Here is a 22,206-nt window from a genome sequence, read left to right as displayed (position 1 = left end):
CAAGGAGACCAGGCACAGCCCGAGAGTCAAGCAACAGCATCAGGCTGGATCCCTGGTTGCGACTGATGCAACTCGGACGATGATGCAAGACATGAACCGCAACTGCACACAGCCGAACATGCAGGAACTCGACAAGTGACTTGGTCCCACATCTGCAACATGTTTGACAAGGCGGCATAGTCCGGACATGCACACAGCCATGCAGACACACTGTAGACGCAACTGCAGAAAGTCGCTGCTCGAAAAATGAAAGCTGATCAGTGCGGTACCTGCAACAATGGGTCCGCCGCGTTGGCCAGTTCAACACAGACTCTGTGTGTGGGTGCGCTTGTGTGAGTATGTGAGTATGTGTGTGTGCGTCTGTGTGTTGATCTCGTGCACACAACAGGATACACGAGGTAGATGCTCACACCAGCTTTGCGATGACCCAAATGAGTTGGTGATTGCCAAGACTATCTCCAGCATCTAGCTGCTAGGTTTCTCATCGATCTATGCAGGTTTTTTCCGACATGAAGGTGTTGGATTCAAGCATCAGATACAAACAGATTACACAACAGATCTTCACGGTTCCTTGTGACAAGATCGTCACAAAACAAGACTTCGTTCCTCTTTGAGATTGCCTGTTTTGACTTCTCTCATTTCCTGTAACTGAGAGTCTCCAAGTTAGTAGCAAAATGTTGAGACCAGTTTCGAGGAGGTTGTGGACCAGTGTGTCTTCAGATATTGTGAAGACAACTCATGCTTGATGTGATACATCTTAGTTGTAAAAACTTCATCATTCATAATAATAATAAATCAATTAATTAGAGTCATGTAGGCATTCTTTAGCTTTCACAAAAGTCAGCAACACATTTCCTGCTGTAAAAACCTTGAAGTGGAACAATATTTGTTACAACACCTTGATTCTCCATTACAGTTTTGTTCTTTGAAGAATAATAGTGAGAAGTGTTAGCTAACTTCTTGTTTCGGTGTAGACAACTCCAAAAACCTGTAAAAGCCAGGTTGATACAAGTATGTAGTCTTTTACTTAAACTCATTGCATTTCTTTTTAAGCTTAGTAGAAAATATATATGATAAATAAAAGTAAGTTTAAAACATTTGGAAAATTTTAATATTTTGCATGCAATTAAACAAACGAAAATAAGTTTAATACAATTGGACTATATGTATACTTAAAAGTATACATAATCTTTTAACTTATTTTTTAATCCTACTACTTTTACTATTTTTAAAAATTATTATTATTGTTATTATTATTTTATTGAATATTCTAACCAATGTTGGTAAATTCACATTTTTAATCCTTGAAATAATCATAATACCATTTAATCCATTCAAGTGCTTGTGCAAAGTAGAAATGAATGAAAACTTCAATGTTCTTAAGAAATGAAAATAAAACTGAAATAGCCATTTGATTATAATACATTGTTTAGTCCATTCATTGTTACAACTATGCATGATTAAAGCTCCCTCACTGTCTAATACATCTACATATGTATCTATATATCTTCAATCTTATACTTGTAATATCAAAGAGTGTAGACTATACATGCACTCTTCACACACGCATCCTAGTCTTTCATTCCTCCATGAATTTGCCAATACAACCAACTCACCGACAAGTGAGAATTACCGACCCGGTGACGAGATTGCAATGCTCATAACAATGAGGCCTAAAATTTTGTGAGGGGATATGGTTTTGCATGAGTTCGGTCGATTCGGCAACACCCACACAACCGCACACGAAGCAGGAGCTGCGCGGTGATCGCTTAAGGTGCGACGGATCACCATCCCCATTCCGTCAATTTCATGCCACCCTTTCCAATTTGCAAAACAACCTCGAGGTCAGAATGAAAGAATGCTGAATCTGCAGTGCATGTGTGGATCACGCATCGATCTGTTCCACATCCAATGCAACCTGAAACTGGTACAATCCAAATGCATACGCTCGTTGGGTTGATACAATAGCCAGGACTGCCCATAACAGCATCGCGAGGATGGAGTAATTCCAAAGCTACCTGGATTGCAATTTGCCGCTCTGACCACATCGGAGCAGCTTTCCACAGGGTGCGAAAGAAGGAATCGTCAAACGCGTGGGTGTGGTCCTAAATTCCTGAAGCTTGATCCTCCGCTCGCTTCCTACGAAATTTCACAGAGGATATAAACCGTTTCCGTCGTCGTTTAGCGGCGTTTTGCAAGTTGGCTGCATCCTCTATACATGCAGTGAGTGATTGAGGGAAAACCGACCATGGCAGCATTGAAATTGTCAAAGAGAAGGAGTCCAAAAATGTGTGGACCGACTTCAAGAGGGAATTGTTGGGAAAATGATTTCAGGTGCCACCAATGTATGGAAGAGATCGATTCTGACACCACTCTCGCGATGAAGTATCATTCCCCCCATCCAGCAAGCGAACGGATGACTCATCGTGGTATTAAAATCCATGAAGCACAGACTCACACCAAGCTACAACGACTACAAAACAAGGACTTGAATCCCGTCATGCTCTTCGCTATCTCGCTTGCTCACTCACTCACTCGCTGGCTCTTTCGCTCTCTTTCGCTCCACCCACTCTGATGCACCTGCTCCTGCGCGTTTTGAAAGCCTGGCCACACCTGCGATGGCAAACCTGTGGCTTTTATTTCGCTACATGATCTTCCACGGTTAATTTGTGATGGGTCGTGTTCAAAATCCCGACGTCATGCAGCTCATGCCATTCCTTCGCATGCCAGAGCGTCGTCGCAACGCTTGCAACGCTTTGTACTGGGTCCTATAACAACGAACAAAACCCTTAAAAAAGCTGACTCAGGTGACACTTGGGCTGGGTTGAGCTGGCCTCTCACCACCTCCTCAAATAATTCATTTTATTCTATTGAAGGAACGTTTTAACATGGACATAATCGTGAAACTATCTACTCCTGTTTCAGAATGGATGGATGGATGAATATGTGTGAGAATGAATGTGTGGATGAGGGAGGATGAACGAGTAGATGGGTGGCCTTTTTCTTTTCAACCAACGCTTTGTTAAATGAGTCCACGTCAGCAATTAGAAAGGCTCCCAGCTTTTGAGACCGAGCTGACTTGGCTTTTTCAGACCCCCTTAACAAGGGTCCATCCGCAGACAACAGCGACATTCCATTCTCTGAGCCGATGCTCCTTTCTTCTTTCTTTCCCTAACGAAATTGAAAAACAAAAACAAAATGTTTATAAATCTTAAGTTATTCTTGTAAATATATATATATATATATGAATGAATGAAAGATATTTTTCTTAATGAGTATGTATATTGTGAAAGATAAATTTATTTTAAAACTATATTACTAATACTTGGGGTATGGCTCAAGTTACAAGCACATTACAAGTTGCTATATGCACACTCCGAATTGCTATACACATACCAAAAGCCTCTAATTAGCTGCTTTGTGAACTCCTCTTTTTAACTTTAACTTTGGTGTGAGTCCCAAACCTCCTCTTGCACCTCCTAGTCTCAATGCAAGTCCCAAATTTCCTTCCCCTCTTCCTTGTTATGCCATAAGTCTTAGCATCATTTCCAACCCCTCTCCCAATCCCCAATCCCCAATCCCAATGCCATTCCCAACTCCCATACCCAATCTCAGTGCAAGTCCTAGTCCTAGAGCCATTTCTTGTCCATGTCCCCAATATTGCCACTGTTTACAACTCCTCTCCCCCTAGTCTTGGTATAAGTCCCAATTCCGGCACCATTCCCAACCTTAATCTCCAACTCGTGCCCTAATCTTGGTGCAAGTTCCAATCTTGCCCCCTAATCCCTTGTAATTGCTTGTAAATGAAGCAAACTGACCAAAAAGAGGCCTCTATTTTTTTAGATGTGGGTATAACAATTTGGAATGTGCTTGTAGCTTGAACCTTGCAATATTTGTTGCAAAATGTATATATGTTTTGTCATTATTTGATTAGGAAATTTGAGAGCTACTTATCATATGATGTTAAATGAACACATTTAATTGATTGAAAATTTTGTGACTGCTGAAAGCATATTAATTGTTCTTATTTAATAATGATTTTTGAAACCTGCAATTTTAATACAGTTATTTATTGTATTTTGAACAACAATTGTAGTGAAGTACAACTTTCACAAAACAATAATGATAATGTTGGTATTATGGTGGGTTGCAAAATATAATATCCTACCAAATTTCGTAACAAACATATACTTTTTAAATATAATCACTTACAATCAAGCTCCATGTGTAGCATTTTTTAGTTAATTTGTTGGGGTTTTTTGATTTCACTACTAGAATTTGTAAGAAGAGCAATTGAAGGCTGTAATCATCTCAATATATCATTGATTTTCATATTGTCTTAAAATCACATTACTGCTGCACATCAATGCATACATTATAAGGAGAAAAACAACTACTCAGTAAATACGATGAAATAACTCAAAATTTTGTGCAGTTTTAAATTAATAGTGCTTTTATGGGTATAAAACAAATGAATCAAACAGGACGACTTTAAGTCTCATTACAGTGTCCATACATGAATCCAAATAAATAAACTACAAGTTAGCTGAACCTGTTGCTTAGATTTGTCACTGCTACTTCCTTTATTCAGTTCTCGGTGATCAATGTACTGAAATAAATCATCTATTATAGAAACCAACAATACTATTAAAAAAAAAAACTTTTACAAAAAATCATGCGTAGTGTGTGAACTTTTACTCAAAACACATCACCCAAAAAAAAACAAATGGCACTATTTACATGATCTCCTCTTTGCTTGTATGGGCTTTGTTTCTTTAATAAAAAAAATAGGAATGAAATTAAGATGTTTGAAGGCCCATCTAGACATGGACATGTGACCATGTTCAACAAAAAAAAACTGTTTAGGGCTTCCCCATATTAGGGTTTCTCTGTCTTGCGCCGACTAAAATACTCTTGATTGGGGTTTCTCGCACTCTTTCTCGTGTCCGTGATTAGGGTTTTGTATTTATCTATTTTTCTCTCTTACTCTCTCGGTTTTTGTGTCCGTCTGTCTGCCGCTCTGTTTCCATTCCAACTTACCAAGGTTCCTGTCACGCCTGACCCGCTGACAAGGAGGGAAGGGACGAGACTAGGGCAGAACGAACGGCCCACCCTGCCTGATCTGCTACTGCTGCTGCTGATGGAGGCGGTACGACAGGGAGCTTGAGAGCCGCTTGACCATCGGCATGGACGGCGAACTCGGAGGGAAGGCTATGCGGGTCTCGCGGGCACAGGCATGGAATCCCTGCGGCGACTCTCCCAAAACACACACAGAGAGAGAGAAAGAGAACGAGAAAGAGATAGGGGTGGCGCAGGATAGACACTTGAATGGACTTGGCAGTCGCCTCTTATGCCTCGCCTTTCCATCTTTCATTGAATATGGGCTTTTGGTTTTGTTTTTTGTTCTGGTTTCTGTTTGACATTGATGTGGGGTTTGTGTCTGAATGGGGCCTTGAATCCTGTGCCTCGGTGGCCCTAACTGATCTTTCTCCCTCGCCTTCACTCCCCTCTCAGAGTCACAGCTACCCAGTCCCCCCCTCGTGAATAACTGTAAGTACCTTTGTTTCTTGTGCACAGAAAAACTGAAGCGGAGCTGAAAGATGGGCAGCGTTTTCAACAACCTTGTGTTACTGGGGGGATGCGTTCGAGGAAGTTTTTGTTTGTTTTTAGGGTTTTGAGTCGTGCTTGTGAGTGAACATTTTGGTATCACCGTCGCACGTCCAATTATTATGTGGAAGATGATGAGCGCCTTCCCGAGTTTAGCAAAATTAAACAAATCATGAAAAAAAAATCTTTTTAATACTTTGTGTGTATGGTGGGTTAAAACCATCAAAAACTATTATTGCAAAGAATTGAGAGTTCTTGTGAATATCAATTTTGTCAATAGTATCAATTTGAATAGTACATCAAATGTCATGTTTCCAATAAGGTGTTGAGTATTCTTTGTGAATTCAAAGAATAAATCATTGGTTTGGTTTTAATACTATATATATATATACATATATATATAACCTCTTAGTTTTAAAACTTAATTAAGATTTTATATTACATGATGTATCAAAAATATTATTGTTCTATATGCATTGGGTTGCATGTTGAGAGTTGGATGAGAGTTCAAGTGAAGTTAGATGAATAATTTAATTTTTACAAGTTTTAAATTTCACATACATTTGAAATTACAAAAAAGAAGAAAATACCAAAAGAAATGATGAATGGTAGAAGGAACAGTAATAGGAGCGTTAGGAGGCACAGTAATAAAAAGAATATTTTTCATGTGCAATAACTTTGATTACTATAGCAACTATGGCCATCAATTTTCTCCGCTTTTCCTTCTCTCTACTATTGCCTCCAATAAACAATATAAAAAATAGAAAAAAAATGAAAGAAATCACAAAAACAAACAAAGCCAATTCACAAAAATTTGTAATCAGATTCAATAACATACATAGCAATCACCGAATTGCACGGATTTATAAAAATATAGCCTAATATTTATAGTTTTCAAAACAAAATACTAATAGGTAGATACTATGTAAGATAAATCATTATTATAATGGTACATCTTTCTAATTAAACTGTCATTATTCCTGTTAGAGAAGATCATTGAAGAAGATTTGATTTTATTATTGACATGTATTTATATTCTTTTGTATTAAAATTAATTGTAATATATATATATATATCAATGGTAAAATATTTAATAGAACCTATCACAACAAATACATCTTTCCTTCACATATATTATACATTTAATTAATGGTTCTAATGTTCTTTTTCTTTTGAATTTATTAAATATTTTTAAGAATGTTTCAAGAAAAAGAATAAAGGTATTTTGTAAAAGTGCTACTTGTATAATTGAGCAACTAATTATACACAAAAATGAAACCCTTGTTTAGACTAATATATGAACTCTTGTAAATAATGTTTTTATTCAAAAATAACTACTAATTAAAGATATTACAATGTTTCTTTAATTAACAAAGAAACCAAATAATTATTTATATTCTACTATATTCTTTAACTATTATATACGATTATAGAATATTCAAAGATAAAAGAATGGAATCATTATTGATTAAAAATAACATTTATAAACTATTGATGAAGCATACATCTTATATTTTTTATATTTCTGCATTTTTTTTATATATATATATATATATATATTTTTTTTCAAAGTTTGTTTCATGTTAAAATCCATTTAAAATAACTAAAACTAATAGAGTAAAAACAAATCCATGTGGTCTAATAAGATTGAAAACTTCAATATATTAAAAGATTTTAGAAGTTATTACCAAAATCAATGCATGGAATTTAAATAGGTTATAAGTTTAGAAGTGGATGCATTGATTTTTTCACTTGGCTTGATATCTTTATAATATTTTTATTTATTTATTTATTTATTTATTCCATTATATTTCATAATTTTTTTCTTCAAAACTTATTTTAAAATATATGAAATTCATCATTTGGAAAATAGCTTTCTTATCAAAACAATAGTTTTATTTACTTAAACAAATAAACTATAAGACAATATTACGTAAGAATACTTAGATTTTTTTAAGGTTTTTATATAATATCTTGTAAATATTTATAAATCTTAAGAATAAACAAAGATCTTCAAAAGAAATAAGAAAAAAAAAATCTATTCTTTTGAAAGTTTAAATAAAAAGAAAATGTTTTACCTCCAAAATATCTTTTCAAAACTTTTATAAGACTTGATTGCAAAAATTTAAATAAAGAGCTAAGATGCTTTGGTCTTGACAACACAAGTTTTAAAACATTGTATAAAAGATATTGTTTCTAGTATTATAAGAAGTTATATTTAAATTTAGCATTTTATTTATCTTATACTTCTTAATCTCTTAGTCTCCTACATATGTTACTGTTACATTGTTAGTTTTAATATTAGATTAATCTATATTATTTTATTTATTAAAAAAATAATTAATAAAAAATAACCAATACATATGATTAGTTTAAAAGGTAGATTTTTTTATACACTATTGGTTTCTTATATTTTATTTTTATTTAATTTATTAAATATAATAATATATATAATTATAATTAGAATAAAATTTATTATTATTATTATTATTATTATGATTTTTTGTGCTACATGTTATTTTGCCAAATAAAAAGATTTAGCTATTATGTATGCTTGCAATCAATACAAACTTGCAAATAAGTTTTCAAAGACCACAAGGTTTGTAGAACATGTGTTTACATTGTAGAATGCTTTTATAATTGTTTCATAGATCTAAGTAAATTATGGGAACAGTTTTTATGGCCACATAGTGCATAGTAGAACACAAATATGTTCATATTCCAACCAATAAATATATTTTTTTATGATATGTTGTAAGAAAAAAGTAAATTTTAAATTAGTTTTTACTTACTTCTAATTATTGCCACTAGTTTCTATCTACCTAAGTTAAAATTAGTATGAACAACATTTTTTATCACCAAAAAAACACTTGTCAATCTTACATTGCTTTGCCTATTGGAAATCTTACAAATTAACAATATTGTCAAAATTTTGTAATTATATAGGAACTTCTATACCATAAAAATATGAATGTTAAGAAAGCATGTCTCCTTGTTGTTACTACTACCAACACTATGTATGTTTTTACTTCAAGGCAGGAAGAATGCATAAAGCTGCCTTTTACCTAGAAAAGACAAAAACAATACCGTATTTGTGGACTTGCAAAAGTATAAGTGAAGGGAGAAAAAAAGTCTCTTTAAAAAGGAATTCGTGTACACATTCAAAAGCATACAAAGAAAAGAAGCACCCACATATTTTCATATATATATATATATATATATATGTCCTCTTTTCAATGTTGAAACAAAGTTCGGAAATCCAACGCCAAATGTAAGCAAAACTTCCAATTAGGTTGGGTGCCTCCATAAATGACCACACACACTCATGCAGAAAACGAAGAAGCACGAGGAGCTAGTGAATGAAAACATAAACCCGAGTCTTTAAAGTTTTTTCATGTATATATATAAAACATTTGACGCATTTATTTATTTATTTATTTATTATTTTTTCCCTTCATGCGACCTTCCTTCATCCGTTACGAAGGAGCTCCAAAGGATGTCCTGCCAAGTCGTAACATCAGGACCCCAACCCCCCCCCCCCCGGCAGCAAGCGCCATTAATTTGCTGCCCACTGCCCGCCAAAGGGGGTAGGAAGGAAGTACGCAACCCACTGTAAGTAGAGTAGGGTAGAGAGGGGGCAGGGGCACGGGCACGGGCAGGTGGGTGAGGTGGGGGGGGGGGATTAGCAGAGAAGGAGGTTTTCGTCGTCGTCGTCGTCGTCGTTTTGAGTCTTTCGTTCCATTTGGGTTTGTTTGTTTGTCTTGATTCCTGAATTCTCAGAAAGAGCGCCGCCATCTTCGCACTTGCACCCGGATTACCTCCAGCTCCAAATTTGGGGTCGCGCTCTCTGTGGATTCGCGAGCGAGCCCTCAGAAGCATTATTGTCGAGCGAGTGAGCGAGAGACAGGATGTGATGTAGTGGATCACAGGAAGGAAGCGAGAGAGAGTGTAATTGCTATCGTTGGGTGAAGGAGAAGGTTGCGGTTAGGTGAGAAGTGAAGTGGGGTGATGGAGAGACCTAAAGATATGTTAAGAATGGTGGAATAGGGATCCAGGCGGGATGGGGTGGCTGTGGACGTGCCTCGGAATCAAGGACAAGTCCGTTCGCCGAATTGGGGTACGACTCTTTTAGTGTAGTGAGGCTTTGTGGTGGCGACAGGGGATCAGGACATGGGTTGGCTTGAAAGAGGTTGTCCGAGGTGGTTTGAGGACGGAGTGATTAGTTTTCCAGTTTGTTTAATGGTGATGATGATGAGTCCGTGTAGCGGTGAGTTGCGGGCGTGTATTGTGTGTTGTGCTGCGTTGGGTTGCGCTGTAATTGTTTGGGTTTGCGTGGTTGTAGTCAAGCTCGAATTGGGTGTGATTGTGTTTATATTTTTGTGTGCGCCAGAGAAGAGTGAGCAGTGATACATTTGATTCTAGGCTTGGTCACCATTACGACTTCACCAAGACACCGCGCATTGAAGGTCAGTCGTGGTTTCGTTTCGGAAATCTCTCTCTCTCTCTCTCTCTCTCTCTCTTTGAAGCATTGATTTCGTGGAAGGATTTCAGCTCGAGTTTTGTCGGTAGTGAATGTCCGTTTTGCTTCTGGCACGTGTGTATTTAGATTGTGTAAGCAGCGTAACAAACTCTGGCGAATTCAGAGTTTTTCAAATTCTTGCAGTCGATGCAGGAGGTTTCTCTTCAGGACTTTGTAATGGCAGTAGTGAGCAGTCTGGCTGAACCTTGAGAAATGGTTATGTTGAATTTATGGGTACAGACTTCTTGGATCCTAGAGGTGCCGGATACGACGCGTTCGTCAACGGCCATGCACCAGAGTCCCCGACACCAATAAAGAACTCATCGTTGGGAAGATATGAAGACGAGAATTGGGAGAGCGATTCGTGTGCACACGCAGGGGAAGGCAACAAACGGAGCCACGAGGTATTGAATTCTGTTTCTTAAACTAAGCAGCCTGCTGATTCATTTAAGAGCTGGCACCCGGATCTGCCACAGGTCCAGCTTGTCTTTCACGTCCACGCTCTAATCAGTAACCTTTGTATTCTGGTTAAAGTACTTCACCTCGAAACGTTTCTCGGACAATTTCGTAAGTGTCACAGCTGGTTAAAATTTTCAGGTTACGCGTGGTCGAGAGGAATCTGCTTCCTTTGACGCAAGAATCAAAGGAGAGTATGGACCATACTGGGGTTTTTCCGACGGCGTTCCCGGAGAGGGTTTTCTATCAATTCAGTTTCCACGAGTACCGCCAAGCACACGGAAGTCTTTCTCTGAGCTTTTGAAAGAGTCCGACAATGTGGACAAAGGTTCCCTGGCCTTGTAAGTTTGATATTTGTGTGCTTGGATTGCGAATCGATTGAATTCTATTTACCTTTTCTTGCAGCTTGTTTTTTGGATTTTCTTACTAGATACATACATGGCGTGACATGACAGGGATACTACGGCTGCCGCCGCTGAGAAAGCCGCAGTGTTGTTAGGACCAAGTACCTCTCCTGATTTGCATTTCAAGGTATGCACGAGTCGATAATGTGGAACTTGGTAGTCTGTTATATTGCACGCCATCTGTGACCACAGTTTCATGGTAGCGTCGTGAGCTCGAGGTTACTGATTGCGTTGCGTTCGTGTTCACTTCTCCAGGAAACGCCAAGTGCTAAAGTTCCTCAAGGAGTTGCTCCGAGACTAGTATGGTCCAGCAGCAGTGTGAATTCGGAGGAGAAATTGCTTGATGTGCAGGGCGGTGCAAATTGTTTTTCAATGAATTTAGAACCATATGAGCAGCTTTCTCAAAGCCCTCGATCTCCTCACTCCACGCCACTTCTGGCTGCTACGAAGGACCATCTGGAAGCCTCGAACGTAGTGTCTGCTTTCAAGGAGGCCAGACGACAGGCTCGAATGGCAGAGCTCTCATCGATTGATCAATCTGCTCCAAAACCTTCCTACATAAGCAGCTTCCTCTGTTCGTCTAGGAAATCGTCCTTGCAATCTGGGTCTCGTGCATTTCAAAGATCTTTACCACCTGTTACAGAGGCCTTGCCCTTTGACGAGGAGCTCCGGCTCAAGCAAAAAAGTGACGTGACCCCGGGTCTGTCTTTCGGCAATGCCGTGCCTCTAGATCGTCATGTATCTCCTGACAGCGTTTCGACTAGTGTTAACGAACCTGTCGTCCAACAACAGGAAGCAGACAGAAATTCTTCGGAATCGACTGGAAAGAAAGTTCTGGACGCCGCACTTGCGACAGAGGATGTTTCTGAGTTTCTCTTCACAGAAGAGTGGGATGATTATGTGCTTGTGGAGAAGGTGCAAGAATTGCCGACGCAGAGAGTGCAAAAGAATTTGGAGCTTGTGGAAGCCGAGTCTGCTTCTGGTTCATTTGTTAACCTCCCCTCTGAACAGAGAGACGAAGTGATGATTGACAATCACGGACCAGGTTGTGGATCTTCTGATGAAGACGCGGCGAGAAGCATCACTGGCCGCATCCTTGACGAGAGTTTAGCCTCCTCGACCAGTAGCTCGGAAGTATCACCACGAGATGAAGAAGGTTCCTTACCTCCGGAGGATGTCGCGCCCCGGAGAAGCGAGTCTGGTGGAGTGCGTCAGACACCGGCTGACACTGTAGTTCTGGAGTGTGAAGGGCAGCAAGAGGATAACACGCTGATGAGTACCCCCATTCGGGACGTTTTAGTAACGCCGGAAGTGTTCGTCTCGCCTAAAACCACAACATCGGAGCTCAATTTCACGCGGGTGATGGACCTAGATCCCGAGGAGAGACCCATATTTGGCTCACTTGCTGATCATTGGGAAGCAGCGTGGGCTACGAAGCGTTCAGCGTGGGATGGCAAGGGCATTCCGAACTCGACCCACAAGTACAGGGAGGTGAGCATGGATTTCTCACATTTATTTCTTGTGGATGGGTGTAGTGCTAGCTTACAAAGGAAATGACTGATTCGTGGAATGTAAAGCTCACCGGACCATGAGAGTTAAGTGCCACGGGCTTTGGGGTGCAGGATCAAAAAGTGATGTGGCATGCTACTTCTTTCGAGGAACGTCTCGCACAAGCGTTAGCATCACAAGAAGCAATTCCTGAAAGGTACAAACTCCTTGTGAACGTGATGGAATGAACCAGTTGTATTACTGTAGTCTACGATGTATAAGTGTGGAAGGATCTATGTATCTTGAGGTGAAGAGAGACTTACGCAGTGATTGTTGGTAATGATCGAGATGGTTTCAACTCGAACTTGAATATAGAATGAATTTTGCAGTGAAAGAACTAGCTGGTTCTGAATCCTTCGTCATCTGTGAGAACTGAGGGTCGAACTTCAGTATTTGATCTGTGTTCAAATTAGTGACATATTTCTGAACTATGGTTGGGTGTAATGTGTAGACGAAACAGGTTTAGAGGACCAACCAGTCGATTTTCCGCATCCAGAAATGCCCCAGGCTTGCAGGCACACTAGCCTGGCTCAAACCGTACTATTTTTTTAGTTTTTTTTTCCATTAGACTCGGTATTCTTTTGAAGATGAGGGAAACCTGAAGCAACAGATATATATATATATATATATATATATATATACACATATTCCTCGAATGACACTTTTGTATAGATTACTGAGCAAGACTGTTGGTGTGGAACAAGCACCCACCTAAGCTGGCCTCATGTAAATTCAGCTCATGTAAAAGAAGATTTTGACATAATCGACTCAGACGTGAATTGGATCAGACACGTTGAGAGAGATATAACATGTCGCAATGCATGATTCGCAAAGGGTCTTTCATGGCAATAAGCCACAATTCTGTGTCCCATGCGGCTAAAGAATTGATCACACAGATGAAGCTTCCGGACGAAAGACTTGGATTGTATTGCAGGGCATATTTTTGCTGTCCGGGATTGGAGTTCGCTCAGTGAAAGAGGGCATCTACAACCCTGACATTTTTGCATGTGGATTGATGTGGAAATGATTTATTAGATTGCTTTCTACTACTTATTCTAAAAATAGTGGATGAAATTCTATAAGAGCTTGTGGATTCCAAAATGTGACAAATATTGTGAGTTTTATTAAGTAATTTAGATTCTACATTTTTTAGATTCCATCTTGATTTTTGCCTTTGAATATATGTATATATATATATATATATATATAAATCTTTAGTATTGACTACAGTTTTTGGATCTTGGATACAAGGTTATTTTGATCTAAAGGTATATTTGATGACTTGCTAATTGAATAGTGAGGTTAGCAAGAAGACTTTAGGAGGGATGTTCTACCATAGGTTTTAAGTGATTTTGATGAATTGAGTTTTGAGAGCTTTTTTGAGAGATTTTGGATTTTGAGAAATAAAAAGAGGTTTACATATTTGAGAAATTTGTAAGTATTGGAGCATATGTATGGATAAAATTTTGTGGATTTATAAATATGCTTGTCTTAAATGTGTTCTATAAATTTGAGATTAATTAAATAGTTGGATTGAAAGGTATAGGAATTTAATTGGATTAGGATCTTGGATATTTGAATTTTAAGATTATTGAATTTTTTTTGTGAGTGTAATAAATCCACAAATTTGATTGAAGCAATATTTTGTAAGAGCGCAATAGGCTTAGAATTTTTTTTTTGTGCTTGGACATCCAACTTCTGTTATTTTTCTTTTAGTACATGATACCATGATAGACAATCAAAGTGATGTGTATACAAGATAATTGGTTTTTCACTAAAAAAAAGCTTTGTGTGGTATTATGCCATTAAGTCTTATAAGTGGTAACTAGTTTTGAGTTGACATCACAAACCTTGATGCAAATACTTAATACATGCAATCTAGCTTTGTATTGTTGAAAAAGGGTCAGCATCTTCTTAAAAAATATACATATCATGCATTCTACCATTTCTATTATATTGTGTGTATAAGCTAAGATAACAATGTATCAAAACTCCACGTGATATAGTTCTTGTCTAGTTGATCAATCCACTAATCACTAAGAGTCAAGGTGATTGCCATAATGGATGAAAGAGAAGATGAAATCTAGTGGTACTTTGTGTTTTGCTTTGATACTATAATGAAAAAATGTATATACTTATTGACACAATATCATATGATAGGCTTTTGATACATGCTAAATATACTTGGCATGAAGCTCTTGCACAGTTTGGATTAGAATTGATAGATTGTTAAGGTAGTTTGAAGTTCCACATAGTTTAACACTTCATATGGGTTTAATATTTTAACAAGTTGTCATCTTCTTCTATGATTCTTCTTCAATATTGTGGTAGTATTTTAAAGTTTGGATTGTGGTTGTTCTCTTCTACTAAGAGTACACAACATCATGGTGTCTTTGTTCAAACTCTTTCAAGTCCAAAAACAAATTATGAATGAAGAAACTTGTGGGTTTTTAATAGCCATTTTACACACATGCAAATATTGACGTTTATTTAGACACAAGGAGAAATATTTCATTACTAAGTATATATAAGTTTGTAGTTTATGTGAATATCTATGTCTCAATTCTTATTCACTCCATTAGAACAATGGCATGAACAAGTGGATTTAGTAATGGCAGAAGCATATTTGATCATTAAAGTTTAGCAATATTCAAGTAATACAAGAATAGAGAATGAATGAGTGTTTGAGAACATGAAATGTGTTGGTCATGAATCACAACCAATTAAGTTGACTTAAACATATTGTCTATAACAACCAATTGAGTTTCTAACCAGAGATACTATCCTTGAATGATTCACAAGTATCGTTGAGCCAAAAAAATAAATTAATAATAATAATAAAAAAACTATACCAAAATCAAAATATATCGACATATAAAACATTTCTACAAACAATCCGACTGTACAAGCCTGATTCCATAACTAAATCTGATTACCTTCAATGTTTTTTTTTAACCTTTCCTTATACGCCGAAATTCTCGAGTGAGAAACTGGATAATGCGTGCAAATATGGAATGATTCTACAAGGACATGGCGCTCACGTCAAATTCCTCAAATGGGAGGGGGACAGTTTTCACTGCTCTGAATTTGCCGACGTTGTTGAGGTGCTCATTTTCCAATCAGAACACAGCATTCGTAAGCAGATTAAGTAGAAATAGTGCAGATAAACTTCAACTGAAAGTGCGATCTCCAAGACACCAGTTTGAAGCGACTGTTATGTTTTGAACATCATTATCAGGAAGAGTGCATTTACCTGTTGAAATTCCAATGGCCACGGCGGATGACCTCTAAAGACGCAAATATGTTATACCAGCCTGCTTGACTGAACCCCGGAAAATAATTAAGATGTTGGATCGATGAAACCCACGCAAGTCTTAATACTGTGTTTACTCCCTGCTTAATACAAACCCATTCCACAACAAAAAAGTAAGCATTCTCCAAGCTTCAGTTAAATGTGCAGAAAGCCATAAAATCGCGTAACTCGATTCGTAACTTCGATCTTGACATACCATGGATACAAAGTAAATGTATTTCTTCCTGAAAATGAGATTGTCTCGGAGCCACTTGTTCTTGGAGTTTTTTTGCAGCAGCCCCCAGTCGACGACAATATCCCAGTACAATTGATAAAAGGTGGCAAAACAGGAAAAGAGTATGAAAAGAACAAGCCAGGTGGTATCTTCCTTCATGGAATATGTAACCCTGACCCCCACAGCCATCATCGCAGATGCATACTTTCCAGCGTTGTACAGCTGCTTCGTATCTCCTTCATCTCGCCACCTCCTCAAGCACTGTAAAAATCAACAACCCAGATCCGAAGCTCAACAATTTTGCAACTAAACTTCATGACTGTTTTACGCTTAATCCATGAAGTGACTTGCAAAAAGCAAGATGAAGGAATCGAAGGACTTGCTTGTTGAAAATACATGTGATTCACATTACCTGCCAGAAGCGGAACGAGTAAGGAAGTAAAGAGAAGACGTAGATTAGTCCTTGGAATGTTTTGTTCTGTGTGCACGCGTCTTCATCTCTGATTTCAAAGTACCCGCCCAAGTAGTAACATATTATGAATTCTAAATTCCGGAATGAAGAAACTTGGCTTGTCAATTGATCGCCAAGGAAAAAATCTGCTAGAATTACCTGTGAATCCTCCCCAAAACAGACCGACTGTCAAGTTAGTTGCAGTCCTGCAGCATTCCATTGTTCGTGTATGAAGCTGTGCTCCACAGTAATGCTCACATAGCTGGGCTGATTGAATGTAGAAGCCTAAGCAGTTTTGTCTGATGCTACGTACCGTATAAAAAGGCGCTAATATAACACGCTTCAAGCAGCAGAGAAAAAACATTCGAGAAGATCTATAAAGAATGTTCGCTGGTGAGCAAACAGAAACGATAAACAACTGCACATGAAGAAAACGACAGTTTAGAAACACTTTGATGAGTGAGATTTCGGAAAGAATAAAGCATGTTCAACTACCGTCTTGTAAAACTCAAAAAATAATAATAATTGGGATCTCTCCAGAGATTGAGTCTTCACCGAGGAGATGGCCATCGGAGCGAATTCGGGGGTGTAGATTCCCAAGGGAGCTTGTTTGGTGCTGGCAATGATGTGCACAATCATGGCGCCGAGCAACAAGCTTGTAAATGAAGTGCAGACAAGAAATACTTCTCGGTACCGAAGCTCTGTGCCCGGAGCGAACTCGCAGATGAAAGGGTAGTTGATGCGGACTCGCTGCCATGAATATACATTCCACCCGTACATGTACCTGTGAAGCAGCACCAAGCCCAAAGTGCTAAACACATGGAAGACGGAGTCAATGTAATTGTGACCACCAACGGTTCTGTACTCGGGGGCGGAAAAGAGTAAGATTAGAAAACCTACCAGCAGTGCCTCTGCAACACCTGTGAAGATTCCTGCAAAAATTCACGCATTCGAATCGTGTGGAAGATCATGTAAGATCATGAGACGTGAAGATGAATTTCGGGATCAAATGTTTGAAGAATGGTGGTGAGGGGAGGATCACGAGTCTAGGGTACCTAGCAAGAAAGTAATGCTGTGACCACCGTGTTGATGAATAGGTCTCAGCTGCCGCATAGCTTTGCGTCGATCATGGTCGGCGAAATGCTTGGTGAAAATCTCCTCAACCTTTGTCATCAACTTCGTAACCTGGGTTCAATCCATGCCAAGAGAGAATGGCATCATTTTTCACCTGATCAGTGAACAGTACTAAAAAAGAAAAACCCTAGAATGAGATCTACGAAGTGTGACAAGCGTTGAGCTCTCGCACCGTATCCGAAGTTGCAAAATAGGAGCGCTCCACTTCTCGGATGTACACGGGTCCCAATTTGTGTTTCACCACCTTATCATACTTCTTCATGATCTTGGCAAATGCCACCATGTTCAAGGAACTGCAAAAGACCACGTTTAACACCAAGGTCAATCATCTTACTGCCACACTATTAAAGTTGAATTCAGGAGATCAAACCAGACATCCATATGGTTGCAGATACTTCGAGGAATGTAAAGATGCCACCCGCTATACCTGTAACTTTTGAGCAGACCAAGGCCACGGTAGAACTCGATAAACGCAGAACGTAGCATCTTCTCCGAGCTTTGGACCTTCTTCTTCCTGAAGCTTATGTCTATCATGTCCTGGATGATATTAGATCTCGTTTTTTTGGACTTTCGGATGCTGGATTTCTGCTCTCGGTCGTGTTTTACGTTCCTTTGCATGACGAGAGAGGGACTCTCTGCAACGACATTAAACCCATCGGATTCATCTCTGCACGCGCTATGGTGTCTTGGAGATGATTCTATCGAGTTGCCTTTGATTGTGAACCAGGGAGGGGTATTGCCGCTGTCGTCTTCAACTGGGATCGCGACTTCAGCGACGGAGTATGAATCTTGAGTCTCCGTCACATTAACATTCTCAATGAAGTTCGCTATGATTTCCATCTCTTCATCGGTGGAACTGCTTGCACAACGTTCCTCTCCCACTGAAGGCTCATTCTCGGGCTGGAATCTGTTGGCCTCTTTGCTAAGAGCTTGGTCTCCACGCTGCATTGTGATGACTTCGAGAAGCGGGCTTTCGTACCCAAACACTGCCGCGAAAAGAGAAAAGAAATTATTCGATCCAGTTGATCAAAATCCTTTGGAAATCTCGAGATTTATAACATGAAGACAGAGGGAAGTGATACAATAGTCGACTGGAAGTGTTTGTTTTCTATTTTTTTAAAAAAATGTGCAAACTAGTGTTCTAGTCCTGAGATCAGGATAAGGTTTGGACCATCGGTAAGACTCACCAGACGAGTCTGCGTCGCCACCCTTCGATTTGATGAAAGAGAAGGTCTGAAGCTTCAGATTCTGTCGCGCAAGAGCTTCATGTACCTCGAAAAAAGCCAACAGCTGCTTCTCCAGGCGACCAGCCCGGGCGATGTATTCAGCCTCCTTGATCTTATAGAAGCGGTCGATCTTCTCCAATTCCGAATCCAAATGGTTGAAGAAAATCTTGTCCTGCTCAGCGTGGCCGAGCAGTTCCACCAAGTCGGTATCACACAGCGCTGTTGTTTCCAAATCACGACAAATATCTAAAGATTTCATGCACCCGTTCTGCTCTCGAAAGAATCCAACTATTTCAGGTTCACGCTTTGCGCTTCAATTCATGCTCGTGCGAGATAAAACTCATCCACTGGATAACTTATTACGTAAAAGTTGCACACAAATCACAATAGAAATATAAACTGTTTGTGGTTACTCAAAGATGACCTAGGGACATAAACAAGAGTCGAACACGAGGCCCACCTCATCGCAGCCACGGGTCAATCCAGTGGCAGTCCGCTTGATGCGAGTACCGATACTGTTAAACTTCGAAAGAGATCCCAGCGATCTCAGGTGACCGAAGCTGCTGCGGCGCCCCGACGCCTGCTCCAGTCGGTCCTGCTTAATGCGGTTCACATCCCGCTTGAGTCCTTTGTAATTGCAATAGGCACCTTTCCATTCCGGCACCAGGGAGCCCTCCAACTGCTTCGAGAACTTCACCATTCTTCCCCTCCCACGTTTCGTCTCACCAACATGGAAGCATGTGCAGTGGCACTTCCCCTTCCGATTCCAAAAAGTCCACCAGCTGTGTGCATCGATTCTGCATGCCACCAGTACAAGTTCCAGCCACGTTCACGAGCACCTTGATCTTCACAATCGCTGCAACAAGTCCGATTCCTTTGCGAAATCATTCAATCCCCACAATTCTCTCAGGCTTGCGCGAATGCTTGCAATCAGGAAACGAATCGATAAAAGTACTGCGCGGGAAATATCGTCGTCGTCGTACCACCGACCTTAAGCTACCTCTCTCTCTACCATCAACCGTTGTGGGCTGTGCAAACCTGAAGAGTCAAACAACAATGCTCATCATATTGCTTCCCACTTAGTACGTCGTGTTCCAGCGAATTGAATCTCTTTTGTTCCGCTTTTCGCAGCGACAGTGAAATGAATCTTGTGCTCTTCTGCCCTCGGACACTCGGTGTAGATCCCGAATTTGGTGGGGACCATGCCGAGATTCCTGCATGCTGCAGGATTAAGGCTCATTTCAATTCACACCACGCCACGTCTTCCCTTCCCCATGACCACCACTGGCTGTGAAATCGCAGACAATGGCCTTCGGAGACTTGCAATGGATCGTCGAGCAATTGAAGCGATCGATCGATTGGTGCTTCGATCGATCACACAATGGATCGAGCATCTCGGGGCCCGCCGGAGGACGTCGCGGTGCACGCGTTGCCGACGGCCCTCTTGCCGCGAGAACGCGGCGGCATCAGCGTCAGAGTCAGCGGCAGCGGCAAAGTTGATGTCGTTTGTTGGCGGCCGGGAGGAGACTTTCCGATTAAAGAAAATTATCTAATAAAAAATATTTTAGAAAAAGTGGATAAACATGATGAGAATAGCTCAGAAAATAAGGCAAATAGATTAATGATTTTTTTATGTTTTATAGTAATAGGAACAAATGAAACAAAGCTAAAATTAAATCAAGGACATTTTCTCTAGTGGAAATTTTCTTACCTAGGCTACCTATTTTAAAAGGAACTTGAAAATAGTCAAATTAGTTGGTGTATTGATTGAATTTGGAAATTATTTTCTATTTTAAACCAAGATTCTTTGTCATTTTAAAAAGACTATATTCAATTCTTCCTTATTTTGTGGCTTTGAAAACATTACACACAAATGAATAATTTCCAACTCATGGTTATCCACGCTCATACACGTTCTTTATTAATATAAATAAACAGAACTAGAAAAAAAAAATTATCTAATTATAAGTCATTAGAAAAAAGAAAAAAGAAAAAAGAAAAACAAGAATTCTATCAAGAATTTATTAGAAAATGGTGAAAGTTTTATTCTATATTTATTTATCTATTTAAATACTATTTATTTTAAAAATTTATTGTAACTTTTATCTTTTCTTGTGGCGGTAAAATTTCTTAGTATTTAAAAAGGAAAACAGGAATTCTAAAAGCTAAGAATACTGAGAGACGACTCCTAATTTTCTTTAATCCGAAAGTCTAAAATATTTTTCTTACAAATAATAGAAAAAATGGTATAGTATCTGTCTAATAAATAAATAATAATGTAACTAAGAATAAATGATTTTAATTAAAAATATAATATTAAGTATCTTAAAATATCAAAAGATTAATAAATTAAGTAAATATATATTATGAATTTCATAAAAGTGAAAAATAAAATTATTTTAATTTAAAAAATTAATTAAAAAAGACCAATTGGTAGAGTTAAAAATAAAAATATATCAAAGCAAAATAAGATAGTAGAATATTGTTACAAACACATGTAAGTGGTAGTGTGTAACCAACAAAGTGATTGAATGATTGGAAAAGAAATTAATAACAGTAATCATGGTCTTATTTTTTATTTTTTAAAATAAAATTGAAGTTGTTTCATGTTCAAGAAGTACTTAAAATTCAAGAAAATATTTAAAAATATAAAATAAACATTAGAAAACTTTAAATATCTAAAATTAAATACCTATAATATTTCTTTTAGTTTATTACTTTATTGTAATTTTAAAATATATCTAGTTTTTTAGATACTACTTAGAATTAATTAGTATATGATGTTTGACCTTATATATATATATATATATATATATATGCATAATAAAAAATAATCCAAAGAATGGATAATTCTATGGATGTCTCAATTTAAAAAACTATATAATGCATTTTTTAAAATACAAGGTAGAATATACATTTAATTGATAAAGTATTTTTTTTAATATATTATTATTGTATTGAGGATTGTTTTTTGAAATTTATATAATAAAATAAATTAATACTATTATTAATTTTATAAAAAATCTATGTATATTTATTAATATAAGCCTAAATAATTTTGGCATATATATATATATATATATATATATATATATATGAGATTAGTAAAATATATAGTATTCAAGGTTAGTTATAAAGCAAAAAAAAAAAATGCTATTGATTTTAGTAAAATTCAAAATTACACCTAAAAAATATTAGCTTATAAAAATAATTAAGATATATGTTATTTTTTTTAATTATATTCAATTTCGTTTTATGGTGCCATGATATTTTAGCTATTATTATTTTTTATTATATTTAATATTTAATTATATTCTATAGATAGTAAAACTTT

The 22,206-nt window shown here is 37.8% G+C and overlaps 2 protein-coding genes and 2 long non-coding RNA genes across 5 annotated transcripts; 2 read left to right on the top strand and 2 right to left on the bottom strand.

Annotated features, from left to right (window-relative positions):
* Nucleotides 1-757: 757 nt before the first annotated feature.
* LOC112295937 (uncharacterized) lies at nucleotides 758-3,681 on the bottom strand. 2 transcript variants are annotated; one of them, XR_012216058.2, is made up of 3 exons: nucleotides 2,019-2,865; nucleotides 1,638-1,817; nucleotides 758-988 (listed from the first exon to the last, which is right to left on the bottom strand). It is a non-coding gene; the product is annotated as an uncharacterized LOC112295937 (long non-coding RNA). The 2 variants fall into 2 exon arrangements; XR_002973798.3 differs by lacking the exon at nucleotides 758-988 and having other exon boundaries at nucleotides 1,377-1,817; nucleotides 2,019-3,681.
* A 509-nt stretch (nucleotides 3,682-4,190) lies between these two features.
* LOC141044490 (uncharacterized) lies at nucleotides 4,191-5,876 on the top strand. The gene is made up of 2 exons (XR_012216055.2): nucleotides 4,191-5,234; nucleotides 5,578-5,876. It is a non-coding gene; the product is annotated as an uncharacterized LOC141044490 (long non-coding RNA).
* A 3,471-nt stretch (nucleotides 5,877-9,347) lies between these two features.
* LOC112272852 (uncharacterized) lies at nucleotides 9,348-13,323 on the top strand. Its single transcript, XM_024501010.3, has 8 exons — nucleotides 9,348-9,724; nucleotides 9,998-10,073; nucleotides 10,367-10,530; nucleotides 10,724-10,923; nucleotides 11,038-11,113; nucleotides 11,242-12,477; nucleotides 12,609-12,691; nucleotides 12,986-13,323. The coding sequence occupies exons 1-8, from the start codon at nucleotides 9,668-9,670 to the stop codon at nucleotides 13,056-13,058; spliced, it is 1,965 nt and encodes a 654-aa protein (XP_024356778.1). The 5' UTR covers nucleotides 9,348-9,667; the 3' UTR covers nucleotides 13,059-13,323.
* Nucleotides 13,324-13,723: 400 nt separating this feature from the next.
* Nucleotides 13,724-20,253, bottom strand: LOC112295950 (phosphate transporter PHO1). Its single transcript, XM_073529053.2, has 11 exons — nucleotides 19,333-20,253; nucleotides 18,830-19,176; nucleotides 18,371-18,553; nucleotides 18,074-18,223; nucleotides 17,819-17,939; nucleotides 17,568-17,697; nucleotides 17,068-17,444; nucleotides 16,826-16,930; nucleotides 16,474-16,671; nucleotides 16,044-16,322; nucleotides 13,724-15,927 (listed from the first exon to the last, which is right to left on the bottom strand). Exons 1-11 carry the CDS (start codon nucleotides 19,570-19,572, stop codon nucleotides 15,784-15,786), a joined length of 2,274 nt encoding a protein of 757 aa, XP_073385154.1. The 5' UTR covers nucleotides 19,573-20,253; the 3' UTR covers nucleotides 13,724-15,783.
* Nucleotides 20,254-22,206: the final 1,953 nt, after the last annotated feature.

This window comes from Physcomitrium patens, chromosome 19, assembly GCF_059467195.1.
Source record: "Physcomitrium patens ecotype Gransden chromosome 19, ASM5946719v1, whole genome shotgun sequence".
In the NCBI taxonomy this organism is placed as follows: domain Eukaryota; kingdom Viridiplantae; phylum Streptophyta; class Bryopsida; order Funariales; family Funariaceae; genus Physcomitrium; species Physcomitrium patens.
This window is presented reverse-complemented; position numbering and strand designations above follow the sequence as displayed.